General features: G+C 47.5%; 1 protein-coding gene and 1 pseudogene across 10 annotated transcripts in view; both read right to left on the minus strand.

The window, feature by feature from the left end:
* Positions 1–1,376: 1,376 nt before the first annotated feature.
* The window catches only part of Plpp4 (phospholipid phosphatase 4), a 239,223-nt gene continuing 219,072 nt past the window's right edge, over positions 1,377–21,527 (minus strand). For 8 of the 10 annotated variants that reach the window (XM_078038797.1, XM_078038763.1, XM_040272708.2 and 5 more), the window contains 2 exons: positions 12,538–12,708; positions 1,377–1,903 (listed from right to left, as the gene is read on the minus strand). In XM_078038797.1, coding sequence (XP_077894923.1) covers positions 1,704–1,903; positions 12,538–12,708 — 371 coding nt within the window. In that variant the 3' untranslated portion in view covers positions 1,377–1,703. The remainder of the gene's footprint in view (positions 1,904–12,537; positions 12,709–21,527) is intronic. The other 2 variants (XM_040272710.2, XM_078038844.1) reach the window with 2 other exon arrangements.
* Positions 14,962–18,143, minus strand: LOC101974449 (large ribosomal subunit protein uL30 pseudogene; annotated as a pseudogene).

Genomic DNA, 21,527 nt, shown 5'->3' on the forward strand with positions numbered 1-21,527 from the left:
CAGCCATTTCATCTGTGCGTTAGGGCGTTATATTTTCTTCATATTAATAGAGCATGAAATTAAAACATATGGACCCACAAAACACCTTCCTCTGTGGGCTGGCGTATGCTGTCAACTATGGCTCCCAGGGATCCCGCCTCACGTTCATGTTGTCACATCCTTTTTAATTCTAATCAAAGCTTTTACACAGCCTATTTGGGGGCCTTTGGTCTAATGATCAGCATTAACAATATCCTGTTTTTTGTTACTTTGCAGAGTTCTTCCTGGCCATTAATCTTAAAATGTTAAGTATGGATATTAAGTTTCCACTTCATGGTCCAGAATTTTAATTGACCATTAACTGAAGTCTAACTCTTCCTTCTGCTTAATATTGCAAAACTTAGAAAAAACTAGAATCAAAAAGTGTATGCACATATCGGGCTGCCCCCCTACCCCCACCCCATGGTAGTTCCTTTTCCCACATTTCTATTTTTGAACATTGTAGTTTCTATTAACTACCTATTAATTTTGTAATTTTATACAAATTTTAGATCTGGATTTAAAATCACATGTTATGACCGACTATGATCTAACTTTTAAAATACCTCACATTCATTTTTGAAGTTGCTTTTAAAGATGTTAGCTGTTGTCATTGATACAAGTCAATGGTTTGACCTTGATGGACGTCAATTGGGGCCCTCCCTTCCCTCCCCACACCTGTGAGACCATCATGGCAGCTTTGGGCGAAAGCAGTTTGGAGGCACCACAGCTGGACAGGACCGGAGTCCACTGAAGGAGGTCTTCACAAGGTGGTGCATGGCTCCAGGGCCGACCCACTGCAGAGATGACCGAGGGAAGACACCTGCTGGCTCTAAACTGACACATCAGCAGCTGACCCTATAGAGGAACCTCTGGCCCTGGAGCTGCCTTTGTCCTCCCGGGGTCATGCAGCCACACCCTTGGGTGGCAACTGATTTCCTGACCTGGGAGGTCAGTGGCACCTTCCCTGGGTGCAGTGGAATTTTCTGTAAGAGGCTGAGCTACAGCGCGGGCTCCCAGACCTAGATGGTAAGGTTGGAAGGACCTGCACCCAGAGCCCAGAGCTCGGTGGCCTCCCTGCTGACACAAGGGCTCGCGCTTCTTTGTTTTCATTGTTCTTGGCAGAGGTCTGCGCATGGGGGTATTCAGCTCGAATCTTTCTAAATAAGTGATGCAAAAAGTGCGGGGGATGCTAAGGCCTTCGCTCTGCGTTTCAAACCCACTTCAAGGACACGCGCTGGGACAGGAGCCTTTGCTCCCAGGTGCAGCCGCCGGACCCCCATGGACAGAGCTGGCTTTGGCTGCGCTGTGAAACCCGCTGCAGCTGCGAATGACTTCGCCACACTGGACGGCGCGTCTTCCAGGTCGGAGGTTTTATTGTGATTTACAGCCATGAAGGAGGAGGAAGGCGAACACCAGGTGGAGGGAAGCGGCCGGCCACGCCCACCCGCCCCTGCAGCCCTTCCCTGGTCTTTAGAGAGCGCTTCCGTGTGTTGACCTTGCAAATTCGAAAACGGTGGAAGGAGACTTCGAGAGTGGCACGGAGACCATCGGCAAAATGGAAGCAGAAGGGAAACTTGGAGAAATAATGGATGAGAAACACACTACAGAAAACCTCTGCCACCGTGTTACGGCGTTGGGGGAAGAGCGAGCCCGGGGCTCGGCGTCCATCTCCCGGGACATCATCATACGGGGCCTTCGGTGATCCCCTCCAGGGGCAAGCTGGGCGCGCTGTCGGCCGCGGGCCTCTCCTCCTTCTTCAGCGAGGTGGGCACGCGCAGGCTGACGTAGGGCTTATGGCAGGCCGTGTTGGCCAGCGGCGGGTAGTGCTGTCGGTAGCAGATGTATGCAAAGATGAGGCCAATCACGCCGCCCACGAACGAATCTAGGAAGAGCAAAGGGAGGAAGGCGTTACTCTTCCTTGACACGTGTCCTTGACACGTGTCCTTGACACGTGGCCAGTGGAGTTTTCCAGGACGCACTTTTCCCACCTGCTCCTGGGACTGGTTTTCTGTACGTGTGAATCTGTGGTCTCTGCAAGCTGCCATCTCTCCTAGCACGTACCTGTAAGTGAGTACCTGCTTCTCTCGCCCCTTTTATTTCTTTAACTCACATCCGAGCATTGCAAGAATTTAGATCTTATTCCTGACTTTAAAAAAATGTTTTTGGATATTGATGGCCCTTTATGTTATTCATTTATTTATATGCAGTGCTGAGAATCAAACCCAGTGCCTCACACATGCTAGGCAAGTGCTCTACCACAGAACCACAACCCCAGCCCTTATCCCTGACTTTGAAGAACAATTTAAATTCTGAAAGATTACCAGCCATCTCGATAACATCTAAATGCCTGTACCCGTGGGGGCTGACTTTTCTTCTTTCTAGGTGGGTCTCATTGGAGTCCTGAGATCCTGCTGGTGCACCACAAAAGTGCAGCAGGTGTGCTGGTCTCTGCTTCCAGGTAAGTGGTTTCCCAGGGAAAAAATAAACCCTGTCTGTGACACAAAGTCACAAAGTGAATGAAGCATCTGCAACATTCCAGGGTTGGCACAGTCAATAGACCTCTGCAGGAGGGAACCTCACCCCTCCAAAGAGCTGCAGATCTCATCAAGTAGAGGAGCTGACAGACAGCAGCTGAGGCAGGGGTGGGGCCCCTGTGCAGGCAAGACAGGCCTCTCCACCACCACAGGGAGCAGCCACTCACCAAGGAAGGCATACAGCTGGTGCCCAACAGCGACCCCATGAAACCAGGCCTCACTCAGTGTGTGTGTGTGTGTGTGTGTGTGTGTGTGTGTGTGTAAAATGCTCTAAGTTGTCTCTATGGATTATTCATGCCAAAATATCCTGGCATGATGGAGAACCTCCCCATCAAAAGAAATTTAGTCTTTTATTAAGGTTGCTGCCATGTTCAGCTGCCTTCATTGGGGATTTCCATTATTACATTTATTATCTTGTATAATCATACAAGCTTCTTGTGGGAACTAGCATCTGCCCTGTTTCCCCCAAACTCACTGGACCGGAAGCCCAGGGTCCTCATTCTGCAGCCTGTGCAGGCCCACGGTGCTGCGCTAGATCTGGTCAGCTCATTCCAGGCATCCTAAGTACCTGCCTCTGAGATCCCAGCTTTCACAGTGCAGCAGGCCCATGGGCGGAAGGGAGTGTCCACCTGGGCTCTGTTGAGGGGCCACAGGGCTCCCTAATGATCAGTGTTCAGGGCATAAGTTCCCAGCCTTCCCAGGAAGTTACACCCTGTTCAGAGACTTCAGTTTAAGTCACAAGATAATTCTCTGGCATCTCCTGTGGGGGAAATTTTGAGAGGTTATTGAAGAAATGTATCTTTTCAAAAAAACCAGCTCAATGTTTAGATAATGTGCATCACATTTATCAGTCTTTTTATGATTCTGTTATAGGTATCCAGGCTCTGTTTAGATCAATCAGAATAACTTTTGAGGAGAGGGAACATTTCTCTATTTCATTATCTTTCCTAGAATTGCCTCTACCTTCAGCATTTCTAGTAGGCTAATAGAAAAACATAAACATCCTATAATACACAGCTTTAAGTTATTTTAAATAAATTCAGCCACATAGTGCATTTCAATTTACTGACCTACAATTGGAAAACAAATAAAGAGGTAATAAGTAAAAGAAAAGCTCTTTTGTTTTAGCAATTTCTGTGATGGCAGCCTGAATGGTTCAGAGCAGGGCACAGTCACTGCTCTGGTGACCAGAGTATGGAAAGCAGCTGGTGATGACCTCTCAAGTACAAACAGACGAAGCTGTTCTCTTGCTGGCAGAGTCCTTGCCACTGCTCCTAGAGAGACACCCAAGCCCCTGTGTCATTCAAGGCTGTTCCCCTGGCCCTGCCACCAGCCCCAGCCATCCCTCCCACTCACTTTCTTCCTGTCAGTTGCTCAAATACACTTGCTTCTTCCCCTTTCAGGACCCAAAGGTGCTGTTCCTCTCCTGGACTCTTGCAAATCCCTTCTCTTTACCCTGCTTTCAATTTTTATTCATGTTTCAGAGCTCAATTGTATGTCTCCATGCAACGCCGTCCCTACCTGACCCCTGCCATGGACCAAGTCTCCCAGGTGCACACTTTGAGCCTCCCTATGCAGCACAGTGGGGAACAATGTCAAGCTGTGCAGATGAGGGACATTAACACTGGACTCAGAAGGCTGTGAGGACAGGGCCGTGGCTGCGGTTCCCTCTACACTGGATCAATACTTACTCACAGCAGAACTAAGTTTGCTGATGGAAATGGATGCACCGTGGCAGTTGGACTGGCTGCTGTCCTGGGTGTCCTTGGGTGAGCCCTTTTCCCACCCTGTTCCTCTGTCGTTTCATCTGCAACACAGGAACACTAACAGGCACCTGCTGGCGAGCAGGGCCTCCTGAGGGAGAGGTCCAGGAGTGCGGTGCCCTGGGTCCACCTCTGGAGGCCACACCTGAGGTTCTCTGGTCAAAGAAGAGACTGAATAATTGCCCCTGCTTCCTGCTCTGGGAGTAAAAATCTAAACAACAGATGGATGAGGTTATGGCCGCCCAGCTGCCGACAGGCAGAAAGCCCAGGGGCACATCTGGGCATCTGCTCGGCCCTACGGAGCAGCCATCAAGGTGAAAGCAGGGACATCGGGGAGGCCGGAGGCCACGGGCGGGCAGCAGGCCAATACCCACTCATCCCGAGAGGCACTGTGGGCCCTGCAGAGGCACCGGGAGCGCGTCCAAATCAGACCCAGGACACAGTCCCCACCTCTGCTCTTCTCATTCTGTCCTCTCATGTCCCTCCCTGGCACTTCCAGGGACTTCCGATCCTCCCTGCTGCCCACTTACCTAGCTCTGCTGTTCTCTCAGCACACCTGAACCGCACTCACAGCACCCAGGCCGTCCAGTGTGTCCACCCCCTGAGCTCAGCCTTATTTTCATAGTGTTGAAAATAAACTTAGAATGAATTTAAAAAACATTTGTCACTCACTGGATTGTAAAGCAACAGGAGCTCTGAATTCCTGAGCAGGCATAATTAACATGATAACATGATCAAATGTTGTGGCTGCTCAGTGATGAATCTCTTCACGTTGCCCATGACCACCCGCCCACAGAAGGTGCCAGAACTACTTCTAGTTTAAGGTCTTAAAGTTGCATTGTTGTGTTTTTCCCTCCAACCCCAGGGAACAGCCTCACGGGGACTGATTTTTATTAGCATCTGAAAAGATTCACAATATTTGCATTTGAGCCGTCCAAACTATCAAATAGACCAAAAAGTGAAACCTACAAATAACACCACCGGAAGACTCCGCCATGGCTCTGCATCCCATGAGGTGGACCACTGACCAAGGACACCAAACTTTTCCAAGTGTACCTTTCCCAGGTTACGGGATGCAGCAGCCTAAAAGGAAAGGGCCCCTCCTGCCGGCTTAATGGAACGCCATATCCCAGGTGTTTGGGAGGTTCAGGAAGCTGTCAGGGGAAGGACAGTTCAGCTCCAAACCGCCTCTAGCAGAGCCAGCCTCAGCTATTACAGCGGTGGGAATAAGATCCAAGAAATAACTGACTTTCTAAGGGGCTTGTCATTGAGGGCCTCAAGCGGGCTACTGCAATCTAGATGAATCACATGCAAATCCTGTTGCAGAAAAGCAGACAGGAAACAAATGGCTTTATTAGGGAAAAAAGTCTGCTTGATTTGACTTCATCCCAAATATGGCAGCATGTGAATAGAGGGCTGTAAAGGGAGATGGATGGATCTCGGTGTCCCCGGAATTCAAAGTCCTGCTGCCTCCTCACTTGCTGCTTTCTCTCAGCACACCTGTACTGCACACACAGCAGGCACCAAGCGCACTGGCCAGGACTAGGGTGCAGACTGCACAAAACACAGAAGTCCCAAGGGTGAGACAGACATTAAGTATTTATTACGGCAGCCCTAGGAAAGGAATCCAATACATACTGTGTGCCAGGACAACAAAAGAGACCTAACTCTGCTTGCATGGAGACTGTGTTCGAGTGCAGGAGTCTGCAAGTGATGAGAACCTTTCATTTCCAGCTCAGCCGTGCTCTGCAGCTGCTATTCTATCAGCACACCTGTACCGCACACACAGCACCCAGGCCGTCCAGTGTGTCCAACTCCTGAGCTCAGCCTTATTTTCATAGCGTTTAATATAAACTTATAATGAATTTAAAAAACATTTGTCACTCACTGGATTGTAAAGCAACAGGAGCTCTGAATTCCTGAGCAGCTCAGCCGTGCTCTGCAGCTGCGATGCACCACACAGTGCAGCCTGCAGTGGACTGGGCTGGGCTGGAGGGTGTGGGGCCCTGCTTGGGATGCCACCCACGGGTTAAGACCTGCAGGATGTGCCAGAATCAGCCAGGAAAAGTGCGGAACAGGGGGCAAGGAGAGCGCCCAAGGTTTCCAGGCAGAGGGAAGAGTCCACAAGAGCACTAAGGGAAGAAGGGCTTGGCGACCTGAACTCAGGAAGGCCGTCTTTTAACAGGGTGGCGGTATCTTTGTAGGATGCAAGGACGTCACAGCACTCCCATGTCCCTTTGAGGTTCCATGAGCCCCCCATGTGGAGCAGGACCCCACTCCCACTCTAGACCACCACCTGTGCACCCTGCAGCCTCACACTACCACTCAGGACTGCGGCTGAGTGGTTCTGTCTAGACCTGGGCGGCCTCTTCATAGTCACCTACACAGGGCAGCCACTGTGGGCGGAAACAAGCTGAGGTCAGTCACGGGGGACCGAGGATGCCCGAGAGTGAGCCTCGGGAGTCTGCTGTACCCAGGGCTATGGGGGCAGTAACGAGCTCTGAGAGACCCTTTTCAAGTCACCTCATTTAGAGACTGCTTCTGAGGGCCCAAGGGAGGCCTGGTTATCTGTGTGTCCCTCAGCTGTGAGAGACAGACAGAAAGACAGGCAAAGGGGAGGGAAGGAGAACCCACGAGAGACTGGGCATCACAGAGCACCATGAAGCTTTGACAAGGCTTTCTCCAGAGGGAACAGCCTCTGCCTGGCTGTGCTGAACCTGCAATCTTCTGTGGCACACGCATCAGTCCGGAACAGTGGCCAGTGTCCCCCTCCGCACACCTGCATTGGCAGGACTGATAATCTCCTGAATTCTGGTCACTACATGCAAGTTCATTTCAGATCACTCTCACAGCCCAGTTAGGGAAGCAAGGTGAAGGCGTGGGCGGCCATGTTGAAAAACGCCATATGGGGTCTCCAAGAGGGACGTGGGGGCTTCCCACCCTCAGCTGGCCCTTGGCCTGAGTGGGAACAAGTAATTGCCTCTTTCCGATAATGAAACTCCACTTAGACACCCAGGATGGCTTCAATGACCTGTGATGCAAGAAAATAGTGCTGCCCAACCCCAATCCCACAAGGAGATCCTGGATCCAGAGGCCGGTTCTCAGGGGGGGCTCATCATCCTGTCCCACAATCAGGCAAAAACCAGTCTCCTGCCACTGCCATCTAGGACTGTCCCCTGGCCAGAGACCACAGGCACAAGTGTGAGAAGCAGCAGACGCTGGCCAGAGACCTGCTCTTCCTCTGCTGCCACCTTGCTCAGGAATGGTGCAGGTTTTAGAGCTAAAACACCCAGTGAAACACAAGACGAGCCCCTCTCCGAGGCGACACCTGTCAACTCCCTGCTTCCAGTGGACCTGAAAGTAGTGCATCACAGACACGGGACCAGCCACACAGAGTTAGCGGCAGTCCAGCTGGTTCTGTGTCCGGACAAGTTTTGTTAAAAGTCACACCTGCCCCTCCCTATGCCTGTGCCCCTATATTTCCCTCATTTAATAAAACAGCAGACTTGTGTATTTGGAGTGTGCCAGGGGGCATGAAAAAAAAAAATGAAAGAAAGAAGAGAAAAAAACCAGAAATAACAGAAAATAATCAGGATAACCAACAGAGCAAGTCATTTGAGATTATAGGCTATTTATTGGATGTGAATATGCAATGGAGCAATCAGATGTATTTCCACATTGGGCTCTATGGCTTAAATCAAACTTGAAATGGAGTCAGAAAACCTCCTAACATTAATGTTGATTATGAATTAATTAATGACTGAAGTCAATGACGAGAGGGCCTTGGGCAGTACTGATGCCCACTGGGCTCTATACAAATTTCCAGCCCAATAGATGGCCCCTGCCCATGGGGGCAGCTCAGTCCATGAAAGAAAAAGTAGTAGTTCATCTCATCAGGCTCCGGCCACAGCAGTTGGAGGCCTAGCTGTTCACACCTTCTCCCCCAGGAAACTGGATTCCTCTCTAAACTGTGCCTTGGGTGCTGAGGGGCAGGCCTGGGCGCACGCCCTCCCCTGCAGGGCGACCCAGGTGCAGCTGCAGCCAGTGCAGCCCCACTGTGGACCCGCAGCCTTGCTGCCTTCCGGCTGCTGCAGGAGAGCTGCAGGGCTCCTGGGTGGACCAGCGTTAGCAGAAGTGGGAATGGAGCGGCGTCCGAGCCTCTGCTGCTGTTTATAATGGCGACGTGGAGAACACACTGCGGGATGCCCAGCACCGTTCAGGACAGAGTGGCTCTGAGGGTTCTCATGTGACAGCCCTCCTCACCCCCAGACTACAGCTTCTGCAACAGGTACCCAGGCCCGGGAGAGAAGAGTGCAGCTGTCAGGCCCAGCAAGATTACACGGAGAGAAGGAAAGAAGTCAAAAGCATCTTAAAGGAAAACTCAGATTGGACATGGGATGGGTCAAGGTGGCCGGGAATCTCCTCCCCAGGGAGTTCCTCCCTCAAGAGCACAGCGAGCTCCCTGGATAAGACTCATGAAGACGGGGCTTTGCCCAAGCAGAAATTCTTAGAACCCTAAGAGCTCTTCCACCTCCGCTGCTCTCAGCTGCTGGCCATGGGCCTGGGGACCTCCATCAGGAGCACCCAACATCCTCCACCATCACCTTCTGATGGAGAATCGGATCATTCACACAGAGGGGATTTACACCTGAGCTTGTGACGGCTATTGGAAAAGCTATCAGGATGCCTGGGTGGCTGCACAGCTTGGGTTTATCTGTTCTGCTGTAAATACTGCGTTCCAGATTTAGGAACATCAAAGAACAGACACTAAAATCATGCTGACCTATAATTACTTCTGGGATCCATTAATAAGCATGTCAGACTGATTAATACCTACTGTAAGAATCTGGTAGTAAGTTTTCTTTGCATATTAGATATAAATACTAAAAGCAATCTTAATAGTCATGATGTATGTAGTACTTAAAAATCATCTGTAGCCTTCAGTTAAAATACTTTATATCTTGAAAGACTGAAGAAGATTGACAGTAAAATCACTATATTAAGGGATTTGTCCAAAAGAAACACTGTGGCCTTATAATCTCTTTATTGTAGGAAATAGGTGTTTAATTTAAATGGATGCAGGTTATCTGTAAAGACCACTTAACTACGCAAACTATTAAGTAATAAATAGAAGCCAAGGTGCAGCTACAAACTCCATGAAACAGTTCATACACTAAACAGTTTTTTTTTTTTTTCCCAGCATGAGGACCTGAGCCTCTGCCTGTCAGGTCATCACCCTGATGGTCAGTTTTCTGTTGGAAGCACCGACTTGGTCTCTAACTCCCCATCACTGTGGACTGCTGAATTTAATCTTATTGTTTGTGCTCAGCTTTTGTGTGCTCTTAAAAACAGCTTTATTGTAAGCAAATGCATCTACTTAAAAACTTAATGAGAAAAAAAAATCTTTGCCAAATCCTTAAAAAATATTTAGATATAACTGAGTGTTGAATGAATAGAATTTCTCATTCCCAGAACATCGCTGCTTCTTACCATGAAACAAGGGAAAGAAAGACAGAGCTTTGGCAGGATGTGGATCAGGAGCTCAATCTTGGCAGAACTGACCTTGGGGCTGGGTAATGCCTGTGAGAAGGGGCTCCTAGGATATTTAGTAATTATAGTCCTTAGCTTTAACCCTCTACCCATGAGATGCCAGGAGCATCATCCCAACGTTGTAACAACCATAAGGATGTCTCTAGACATTGACAAATGCCCGGTCAACCTCTCCACCCCTACAACCAGTGTGGACAGTGATGGCCTCATAAGTGAGACTCAGGTATAAGTAAGCCTGACTCAGAGTCCATAAGAGGATCCAAGAAAAGGCATGTTCTTTCCCTGGCTGACTCCAGGGGAGCAAGCTAAACAGACTGTGGCAGAGCTGGGCTGGCACTGGGAACATACCTCTGACCTGAACCAACTCATGCAAGTCCAGGTTGGCTGCAGAGGTCTACCATCACACAGCACCACCTTACTCCTCCACCAGCATGGCCCTTAGCATCACTAAACATTATTTCTCTTGTTTTGCTTTTCCCTTGGAGTGGTCACAGTGTTTCTCTACTGCCCAAACTTCCTCTCTGTGCCTCTTGGACAGACCTGTTTTGAAGTCCCAGTTGTCAGCAGACCCTGGGCACACCAACTGCATCTTGAATCCATTAGTCCCTAAAGCCAAGATCCCCATTCTTCCATTGTGGCCACATTGCTCAGCCACAGAGTAAGGAGTAACAGATCAGGTTAGGGTCACTGAGTGTTCAAGAGAGACCAACCTCACGTCTTAGATTTTTAGTACAAGGTCATTACACAAGGGCTCTTACAACCTCCAAGATAAAGGAAAAGTCTATCCAATTTTTAAACTCTTAATCATTTCCCAAGTCCAAAATGGTTGAGTAAAAGTGAAAACTCAGTATTCACAGCTCACAAACAGATCATGTTCCAAACCAGTTGTTTGGGAAACACAACACGGTCTCCTTAGAAACAATGCGCTAAGGAATGGTGATACCAATTTGCATTCATGTAGGACATTTCCATTTACAAAGTACTTTTGGGTCCATTATTTCATTCAGTCCATGAGACAGCACTGTGAAATATTCAGGGATTATAGTTCCTATGCTCATAAAAATGTGCTTCACAGGGATGCATGAGAAGCCATCTACAGAGGGCTGCTGGCTCATACTACTCCTCATGGGCAGATGACCTAACCACAGGGACAACATGACTCTGTGGGAAACATCCACAGTTCCCAGGGCACCGTCGGTATGCCAACTGCTGTTCGCCCAGTGATTCTCTCCTTCCTTCTTTCTTGTCATGTGGACTTGTATCATCTAGAACTTCATCCAAGTCATTGGATGAATAATGAGGGCACGCTCAGGCCAGAGTCCTGGGGTCCCCTCCTGACCACCTCCCCGAGGGCCTCAGACCTCGTTCATGCCTGGTGCATCACCTGTCTAAACCACGCGTCAGCCTCTCTTCCCTTTACCCTGCCCCCTCCAAGTCAACGCTGTTGCGGGAGACACACGACACCCAGGGCATGAGATCCAGGAGGGTAGACCTACAGCTGGGAGCGGGTAGAAGAAACCGAGGCAGCACTGAGAGGAGGAACAAGCCCCTAGAGAGGATAGAGAGAAGGTGCCCTCAGCCACCAGTTGTCCTCATCTCTGGCCTCTACTGGCCCCCTACTATAGGAACCAACCACTGGAGGGGAGAGAAGAGGGCGGCCCCACAAGGCAGCTGGCTTGAGAAGCAGGGAAGAGGGAGGAGGGGAAAGTGCAGTAGCAGGACAAGGGAAAGGGAGGAGGTTGGGGCCACAGTCTGGGTGGTGAAGGCAGGTGCATTTATTTTGCTAAGTGACATGGGCAGTGGAACTCTAAACCAACGCTTCTCAGACTACAGAAAGGACAGGCTTGCGTGATAACCGTGGAGATTCCTGATCACCACCCCAGAGAACCTCACCCCACCCCGAGAGTCAAACTCCTGGCTCAGGATCAAGAGGATCTAAGGACTGACATCTGGGAAATGCTGCCCTAGATCTTGCTGCCCCTGGAGGCCATACCCTCTATAGATGTCATCTCTCTGTTCCCTGTTTGCTGGGGCAGATGATGGCTGTCTTCCAAGCAGACTATGAGCTATAATTTATCCGCATGGGGACACAGCAGGGTTTAGTTATATTCCAGGAACAAGTCCCTCACTTGTTTTGTGTGATTTATATTTTAAAAACATCCCAGGACTAACACATAGAGGCCACCTCACCCCAGCCTTGCAAGTGCTGCTCAGAACACTGCTGGGGTTGTCCTTGGGCTGGATACACTCTTTGGAACGGATCCAGGGTGAGAAATACATCCTTGTACACTGTACTTGATAAGGGAAAAGAGCCAGAAAACCACTTGGCACCAGGTCTGAGGACTGACTCAAGTGACCCAGCAGGGAAGTCCCACTGGAGTCTGAGGCTAAGGTGACGACACTGAATGCCTAAAATCTTGGCAGGACTTGAGAAAAGTCTCTTTGAACAGACTGCAAAAAAGAGTTCCAATTCTGTCCCAGCAAGAGCAACACGGAGGTCAGAACCCACTTGACAGGCACCTTGGCTTCAAAACTGTACCCACCCTGGTTTCTAATGTTGGTCACTTATTCCTCCTCCCCAATTAGGTGCAATCTCTATACCCATCCATGGAGGAGGAGGAGGAAGAGGGGATTGCTATGAGGATGGGCAGCCCCGGGCAGGGACTCACCTTGCCAGTGATGCTTGTAGTCACACATGCGGGACAACGCGATCATCATGGCACAGTACAGGGGCAAGATGGCGGCACAGAGCCGCCAGCTCTTCCCCCGCCCACTCTCGGTGAAGCAGTGCAGCTTGCCCGCCAGGTAGAATGTCGTGAAACCAAGGCCCGAGAAGGCAACTGCCAAAGAAAAACAACAGGTGTTACTCCAGTAGGTGGAGAGTGGCAAGTTCTCCTGGGCATCCTGTCTGCCATCCTAGGGCCAAGCCGTGGTGGCAGCCTCTAGGCAGCTCACACTCCTGCTGTGACACTGGAACAGACTTCCAACCACGAGGCTGGACTTCTAGGCCTGCAGGTGAGCACCTGCTACATTTTACTCACTCACTGGACAATGGTTTAGTGGGTATCCAGTGTGTGCCAGGCAGGCACTGTGCTGGGTGGGAGGGATAAAAAGAAGCAAGAGATGCTCTCTGCCCTCCAAGGGCTCAGATTATGGTGGAAGGACAGTGGTCATCCTGATGGGTAATTCTAATATAAAGTGTTACACTCTATAAGAAAAGAAAGTGCATAAAGAACAAAAGACTTGGAGGACTGCTTAGATTTGAAGGGTAAGGGAGAGTCGGGACAGAGGTGAGGCCCAGATTTTTGGTTAGGGAGACAGTGTGCAATGGTGGCGTTCATGAAGATGGAACTTGGAATGCTATGGAGGAGCAGAGCTTGATGGAGAAGCCAGTGAGACAGATCTTGTTTTCTCATAGAAATAACAGCCATTGTTTCTTGGCTATGCCAAATCCATTGTCAAAAGCATGAAGGCTGGGGATAGCCTGAGACTGCCATCTAGTCATCTGCAGAAATGTGGATGAAAGGACATGGATGGACATGGTGTTACATGCAATGGGCCAGGGACAGAAAGAGATACCACATGTCCTCCCCACATGTGGAAGCTATGAAGTTGATCTCACAGATCAGAGAGGCTAGGGAGGGCAGGGGGAGGAGGTAGAGAGCTTGGATACTGGGCACCAAAATACAGTTAGATAGGAGGAATTAGTTCTAATGTTCTACAGCACAGTAGGGTAACAACAGTCCACAACAATTTTATATTTCAAAATAGCCAGAGGTGTCTAAAGTTTCCCAAAAAAACGAGAAATGTTTGAGGAAATGAAATGTTAATTCTCCTGATCTTATCATCACATATTATATACAAGTATCCAATTATCATATTCCACCCCATAAATCTTGACAAATACTATGTGTCAGTTAAAAACTAAGAAAAAGAGCAGCTGGAAAAAAAAACACAGCTGGAGCTCAGTGCCATTTCAGGTGGGTTTCTGAGAGCTTAGAACAGTGATCCTCAACCCTGGCTGCACATGGTGTCACCTTCAATACCTTTACCATCCACTGGTAGCCAGGTGCCACTGTGAGACATTCTGTCTGTAGTGGTCCTGAGTGGCCCCTGTTGTGCATGTGTGAATGCAGGTGTGTGCAGGAGCATGCAGCTTCCCAGGTGGCTCTGATAGCAGTCATGACTGAGCCTAGAAACTTCCACTGAAGCCAACTGCTGCAGCTTCTTGGCTTCTCTGGACACCAAACTACCCCAAACTTGCCCCTTGATTAGAAAATCTTCCTGAGAGGAAAGAGCTCACAGGTAACCAGCTCACACAGCAACTTGGTAAATCAGCTCTTTCAAGGAGTCAGTACACCAGCAATTTAAGGACTGCCCAAAGCCTGGGCCGCAGCCAGGAATCCTGCAGCATCTTGGTGAAGATGCAGACTCTCAGGCTCACTCCAAACGACATCTGTGTTGCACAATATCCATTAGCAATCTGTGTGCACACTGCAGTCTAAGAAAACTTGGCTTACAACACATCTGTCATCTGTATAAGAGAGCTAATAGATCTACCTTGAGGTAACAGTGTACACTATGGGGGAAATCTGGAAGGTGCTCTGCCCAAAGTTCTCTACAAACATGGAAATCTGGAAGTGATGGTTACAGAAGCACAGAGAAGCCAGCTGTGGCGTTTCTATCCAATGGACTCTGAGGCCACCATGAAATTCGAGATTGAGTAGCAATATGGCCAATACCCAGGGTACAATGTTAGGTTCAAAGGCAGGATTTTAAGTTGTAGGGCCAAGATTTTTATGACTACAGTACGTAATAATGAACAGCCTGCAGCCTTTCCAAATTATCTCTGACAATAACAGATCTCAAACGACACCTTGGATATAAATATAAGCTTATGCCAAAGCAGAACTTCTTCAGTCCCAGAAGTAATAAGGTCACAGTGCAGCTTTCCTCCGCACCTTTTGGTTGGTTTAATTTTTTTTTTTTTTTTTTTTTACCATTTCATTGTGTTGACACCTCCACAGCTGTAATTTTTAATTATAATTATTAGCACATATTAATTGTATAAAATAACTGATTTCTTTGTGACATTTTCATACATCCTTATACTTTGATTGTGTACACTTTTTTGAAATAGAAGCTAAATTAGGTTTATCCTGGGTATAAAAATGAAGCAAAAGCAAGAAAATGAAGGAGGTATTGGTGACCACATGCACCAAAGCTCTTCTGAACAGTGGCCAGCACTCAGTCAGCAAAGTGGTGCCAACATACATTGAGGACTGTGCTTAGAAAGAGCCATGAGGCACTGCACTGCCCAGCCCTGTTCTAGAAGGCTTCTCGGGCGGAAGCGTATGAAGTGATTTATGTGGTGTGGCCCCGTATGGCGCCATCTTGGCAGGTACAATGGCTTCTGAATTCCCATCCACATGTACTTTGCTTCCTTCCTTCTCTTTACCCACATTCTCCCAGGAAGTGTCAGAGTGGAAGAGGAAGGGTACACAGTTGGCTCTGGTTGGTACTGGCCCCATCTTGAGCTCTCACAGGAGGAATAATAGACTTTATTCAAGTCAGATGGATTAGCAAGTCTATCTACCTAGGTACACTAAGTGTGGGCAGTAGAAAAGCCCAGGGCTTTGCTGGGTTATAGATTAAAGTCTCCAAGATTGAAATCTTTAAGAGAAGAAGCAGCTGTGGGGGTTGCCAAATCGGCATCTGTCAAGAAAACAAACAGACTTTTTTTAAAAAGTCAATGAACATGAATTTGTCTGTGTCCCCATTAAATACCGGCCTGGAGACTTTAAGACAGAAGGGTTCATCAACTCAAGCAACCAATACCACTTCTGGACACCTTCAGGGGATGAAGCAGGGGAGGGGGCTTGGCCTGTGGAGAGAGACCATCCCAGCCTCCTCCCGACCCGTCCCAGACCATCCTCCTCCTCCCTGGGGACGCTCAGCTGGCCGGCTCCGGCCCCACTTTCCCTCATATGTTTTGGAGCTCAGGTCTAATATGTTCTCTCTGGCATGGTGGGAGCTTGCATGAACACCACAGCCCCTCCACATCCTGGAAGTCTCTGCTTCCCTGAAGAGGAGGAGATTCCAGCCTTGCTTGATGGCTGAATGCAATGGCTGGGAGCCCGTGGGCATCTGGAAGCCGCCAGTCTTCTTCAACACATGCTCTTGGCCTTTGGACAATATTTCCAAAGCACTGCTCTGTGCCCTTATTTTTCTAGGTGACAGGATGAAGCTCCAATTTCATGCTAAACCTTATGCTTGTCACTTTCTTGCTGACATTTATACAGTTATTGAACATTCACAATATCATCCACAGTTGACTCCTTCTGCCTGGGAGGCACATTTGAGCTATGGGAAGCTCTGGTCTTTTTTTTTTTTCTTTTTTCTTTTTCTTTTTTTTTTTTTTTGAGAGCAGGTACTGTTTTATTAACTGACCAGATTACAAAAATACCATGGTAGATACCTTAGTTCATCCTTCTAATAAGCCTGGGATCTGGTCTTCCCTGTTGCCAGCATCTCCACCTTCTACAAAAATGAGTGGTCTTTTTCTTCATTCCACCTCTCAGAGAAGATAATTTGAAGGACCACAGGAAGTTATTTGCTTCTTTGAAGCGTTTTCAAACAGAGTTCATCTCATGAATCAAATCTTCCATGCAGATGATGCCATATTTACCAAGAGATCGAGCAATCAAAGCGTTATCTGTCAAGGCAATTCGTTTCTTATTGATTTTGCCATATTCACGCTTGTAGATTATTAGTTCATTCACTGATTTCAGATTTGGGTACCCCCATGCAATGTAAGATTCCACGATCCTCAGCATGGTAATTGAAGCCTTGTTGAGCTTAACGAAGGTGCCATTGAAGATCTGGCAAAGGCGAACCTTTGGGCTCACACCATTGATACCTCTGATCCTGACAACAAATGCCAATTTGGGTTCTGCAGGTACATAGAAGTTGCCGGCTTTTCTTGCCATTCTAGCCATCCGGATCTCTGTTGTGTGCTTTTGCCTGTATTCCTTGTGGTAATGCTTGGCTTTTACATACATTAGCTTCCTCCTTGCCTTTTGAAGCATCTCTTGGGCAAACTTCTTCCTCAGGCGCTTTACCTTCAGCTCTGCATAATGCCTTTGCTTTTTCTTAAGAGTTTCTGGCCCAGCAGGAACCTTCTTTTTCTTCTCTTCGGCACCTTCCATGGTTCCAGCAGGAAAAAAGAAAGCTCTGGTCTTTTGCTTGTCTGCCACCCCAGGCAGAATTAGCATCTACAAGCCATACCTAATTAATATGATCCCTGCCATGAGATAAGGGGCTTGGGACCAGGATGCAATCTCCTCTGAGCCACCCCTCACTGAAATCCTGGGACTCTCAACCACCAAGGCTCAGATTCAAATTCAACTGGGACAAGAAAACAGGAAGGCCATCAAAAACACATTCTCCACCTCTAACATGCAACACCCTATTTTCGTATCCTAGAACCCACACAATTGAGACACCTGGGGACTGTGAAGCCTTTTATCCTAGCCTGGAACAATTCTGTGTGAGATTCTGTCCCTCTTCTGAAACACAAGCCTAACTTCCTGCTCAGTAAAGACCCAAGCAGGTATCTGGAGACACAGGGCACTGAATGTTTTCAAAGTGAATATTATAAGGTCAGATAAATGTATTCATATCTTGCTAATGTTGCCAACAACAGAAATATAAGCAGAAACCTACCAAGCCAGAGGGGTGAGAGGATACCAAGAATCTGCCTATTCTAGGTTGCAAATTCATTCCTTGGCGCTCTAGTCTGACACCATGTGAGGTGGGCACACATGCCCCTTAACTAATAACAGGAAGGAAGCAGGCACAAGATCTGTGGAAAGAGGACACGCCCCTTGCTTTCAGAGCTTGTGGAAGGTTTTCCTGGCTGTGGGAGCTGATTATAAATATTTATATGTGGATCTGCTGGGAAAAGCAAAGTTGGTCTCAAGCATGGAGAAAGGGAAAGGGGATGGCTTCCCTCCCTGTTCCTGGCATTGAAGATGCTCACTTGCTATTGCCAATGAGACCAGACAAGCAGAGTATCACAACCAATAGAGCTGTTCCAGGGGGTGATGGCCAGAGCATCCCGTGACCAGGGTTACCTGCCTCCCTGGTGACACTGAGAAGCAATCACCAATTCTTTCGTGCAATCATGCAGATGAATTATCACAGATTTGCAATTCTCCTCTTGCAAAGAGAGGTCTGTATATTGGTTCAGCTTAGGTGTAATGATGTGTTTTTTTTCCCTTCCTCCTGTTGACTTTTAAATCAAGTAGAAAATCTTTACCCTAATGATCACGAGAAATAAGAAAATTGGCATGGAAAAAGAAAAATCTTTAAAAAACAAATAAGATAAGAATCAGGGAGACAGATCTTGCTTTTACCACTTTTCACTTTTGCTAATTATAATAAATTTCCCAAACAAATGTATCATTTGGGGCACCAAAGACAGAATTATGCTCTGATGATGCAATCTATGTGCATTTTCCATCTCTTATACTCAGAGAATTAGTATCTCTTCTCCAAGAAGGAGAAGAACAACACTAGGGAACTGAGTGAATCTTGATGTTAGAGAATGTTTTGCACAGGATGCAAATGAAGCTTCCTAGGACCATCTAAAGCCAAGGTTTCGGGTAGCAACCTAGTTGTCTATACCCCATAAGGAGTGTGGTGGTGGAGATGAAGACTTGGGTTCCTATCTAAGCTCTGTCCTTCATAGAATATATGATTTTGGACAAGTTTCTTTTCTTCTCTGGGCTTTAGTTTTCTCTGCAAAATGAGAGTCTGAACCACAAGGGGTCACTACATCATGTCCCTGGAGGCTGGCCACACAGTGAACATTGGTAAAGCCACTGGATACTGGAGTCAGCTTTCCTGCAACGCTTATAAACAACAGAAGCCACCATGGCTTCCCCCTTCCACATCACACTGTTTGATGGAAAATGCTTATCAGGACTCAAATGTTCCTGGCAAGAGCTATAAAGAGTCCTGAGGACGGGGAGTGGTTTTGCCCATCTGACAGCCTAATCTACAGGAGGTCGAAATGCTGGGGATCACTTTTCCCTTTTCCAGCATGGATGATGAGCGGCGACGATCTGAAACATAAATGTAAGAAAGACTTCTGTAGGTGACATTCCTATACCCTTTTGCTTTCAGTCCACCTGTGTGCTTCGATTTAGAGTCACCTGTAGATTACATACAGTTGATTTTTTTTATTTAATACTGTCACTCAAGCTTTTTGTTTTGATCGGTGTTCTGTAATACTGAATTTATAATCAAATGCATTTATAAAAGTGAAAAAAGAAAAAAAGAATAACCCCTCAAAAGAAAGAAATACCTTTTCCCTAATGCCTTGAGCCTGGGAAGGATTATTATGACACTATTTTAATAAAAAACAACTCATTGTATCTCCAAAGGCTTCAGCATAACATAAGTGAGGTGGTGAGATCTGAATAATAATGTTCCTGTTTGAGAAAACACCAAAAAGTTGGTAGCCATTGACTTGCCCAAAGCGCTCATCGGATCAGTCTCTCCTGGAGAAGCCCCTGGGTCCGAATGATTGGCACTGCCTGCTGTCTTCTAAAGAAGTGGCCTCCACTCCTCCCGTCTTTTATGAGATGCTCTAGCACCTGCTCTGTATGATTTGTTAGGGAAATACAACTCTTAGACCCACCCCTGGCAGCCATGGCTGGTGCTCTCAGTCTGCACAGGAAAGAGACTTAAGGAGATCTGCTGTCCTTGGGGTGTTTGACTGACAGGCACAGTCCAAGACAGGTGCCAACTGTACAGCCCAATCCACCCTTCTCTAAGTATTGTGTACTGGAAAGGGGGGGGGGGCGCAACTGGACTTGCAGCTGCTGTCCTGAGCTAGGCTAGGCCTCTGCTTTGGTTACTGAAGAAAACTGCAGGGCAATCCAGTCTCAGGAGCCTCAGGGGACTATCTAGTTGATGAGGCAGCACCCCAAACTTCCCCATTTTGTTTTTTTCTGAAAACAACCTTCCCAGGACTAAAGATCATCTATGCTCCTCTTGCACACCCCAGGAAACTGACCATAAACAGACAAGGCGCCTCAATTATTTGACATATAAAAAGGATGTCTCCATCTATTGCCTACACCATCCACATTCAATAGATTTATGTTTATATGAGACTCGTGCGTGTGTGTGTGTGTGTGTGTGTGTATGTGTGTGTGTGTGTTTCTGTGTGTGTGAAGTCTGGGGGACCATTTGGGAAAGCAAGTATCTTAAGTTTCATCTCCGTGACCTTCACAGACACTACTAATTGATCAAGAGACTTTATTCAGAAAGCCAGCTTCAGGCTCCGAATCTCTCTTAAGATAGTTATCACAGCAATGACCTGCTCTGGGCAGCAAATTGAAGTCCACTTGCTGGCTTCTCTTAAATCATTTAATCCAAGTCAGCACTGTCACAAGAAAAGAACTCTCGAAGGTGCCTGAAGACCTGGGTTCTAAATCACAGTGAGGTCTCCGGCATCAATCCTGTCTAGTCTCTGAATGGGGATAACAAGATCCATGTCAGCCAGCTCTCAAAAGACTCGACATTTGTGAAAGTGATTTGTAAACAGAAATTCAACATACAAATGCAAGGTGTTATATCTGTAAAGCTGAGGAGACGGTTATCTAGAAATACTGAGTGTAAATGCTGGATTCTATTTCTAAGTCCAAGTTAGTCCCACTTTGCAACACAGAAATATCACAAAATTCCCAAACCCAGGACTTCTATTTGCAGCAGTGTGGCAGCCTAGACACCTTGTTTGAAATAATTAAATTCTGGATGAAATATAAAACCCCCCAAAAAACCTTTCACACATATCCCTGCCTTGAAAGAGAGAAGAATTAATGAAAGCCAGGTTCCCCAAAATGAAGGGAACAAGGTACAAGGGAGGAGTATGGCCAGGCTGGACCAGGCTGGGCTCTGTGGGAAGGGACTTGCTGACCAGGAGCTCCACGGTGGCATCTTGGTGACACACAGTGAGTGTGTGTGTGTGAAGGGACAAGGTATCAGGCCCATTCAAAACAGAACCGATGGAGAATACAGCAGAAGACTTCAGATAAATCTCAGACCCTAGGACTACACCACCTGCTTAAGAGGAAGTAAGACACGAGGCTGCCCTCCAGCAGGAAACCTCAGGGGAACTCGTCCCCCTCCCGTCCTAATGCTATGTGGACAGACACCGTAACGATGAGCCAACTGTCACAGGGCTTCTGTGTCCCATTCACGCTTCTGAGATAATCTTCCAAAATCCTTAAGTGGGAAACTAATTTTGAGTGGCCCTGAGGTAAGAGCTCTCGGGCAATTGGCAAAAGTCCTCTTAGAGGAATTCAGCTTCAATCCAGACACCCAGATATTCCCCCAAAAGAGAGTCCTAGAGGAAATTAAAAGCCCAGAGTAAGAAAACTCAAAACGAAAAGATTTCAGGTCATCATGAGAATACACAGGACAGATGTAGTCATAATACTATAATTACAATGCACATAGCTATTTGTGATATTCAAGAAAGTATAGAGAAGCTTGAAAGTAAGAACAGAAGACTAGCATTACAAAGGAATACTACAGTAGGTCTTTTAAAGACCAAGTAGAATTTTGATAAAAGAAAAAAATACAA

Source organism: Ictidomys tridecemlineatus, chromosome 1 (assembly GCF_052094955.1).
Source record: "Ictidomys tridecemlineatus isolate mIctTri1 chromosome 1, mIctTri1.hap1, whole genome shotgun sequence".
Classification (NCBI taxonomy): Eukaryota; Metazoa; Chordata; class Mammalia; order Rodentia; family Sciuridae; genus Ictidomys; species Ictidomys tridecemlineatus.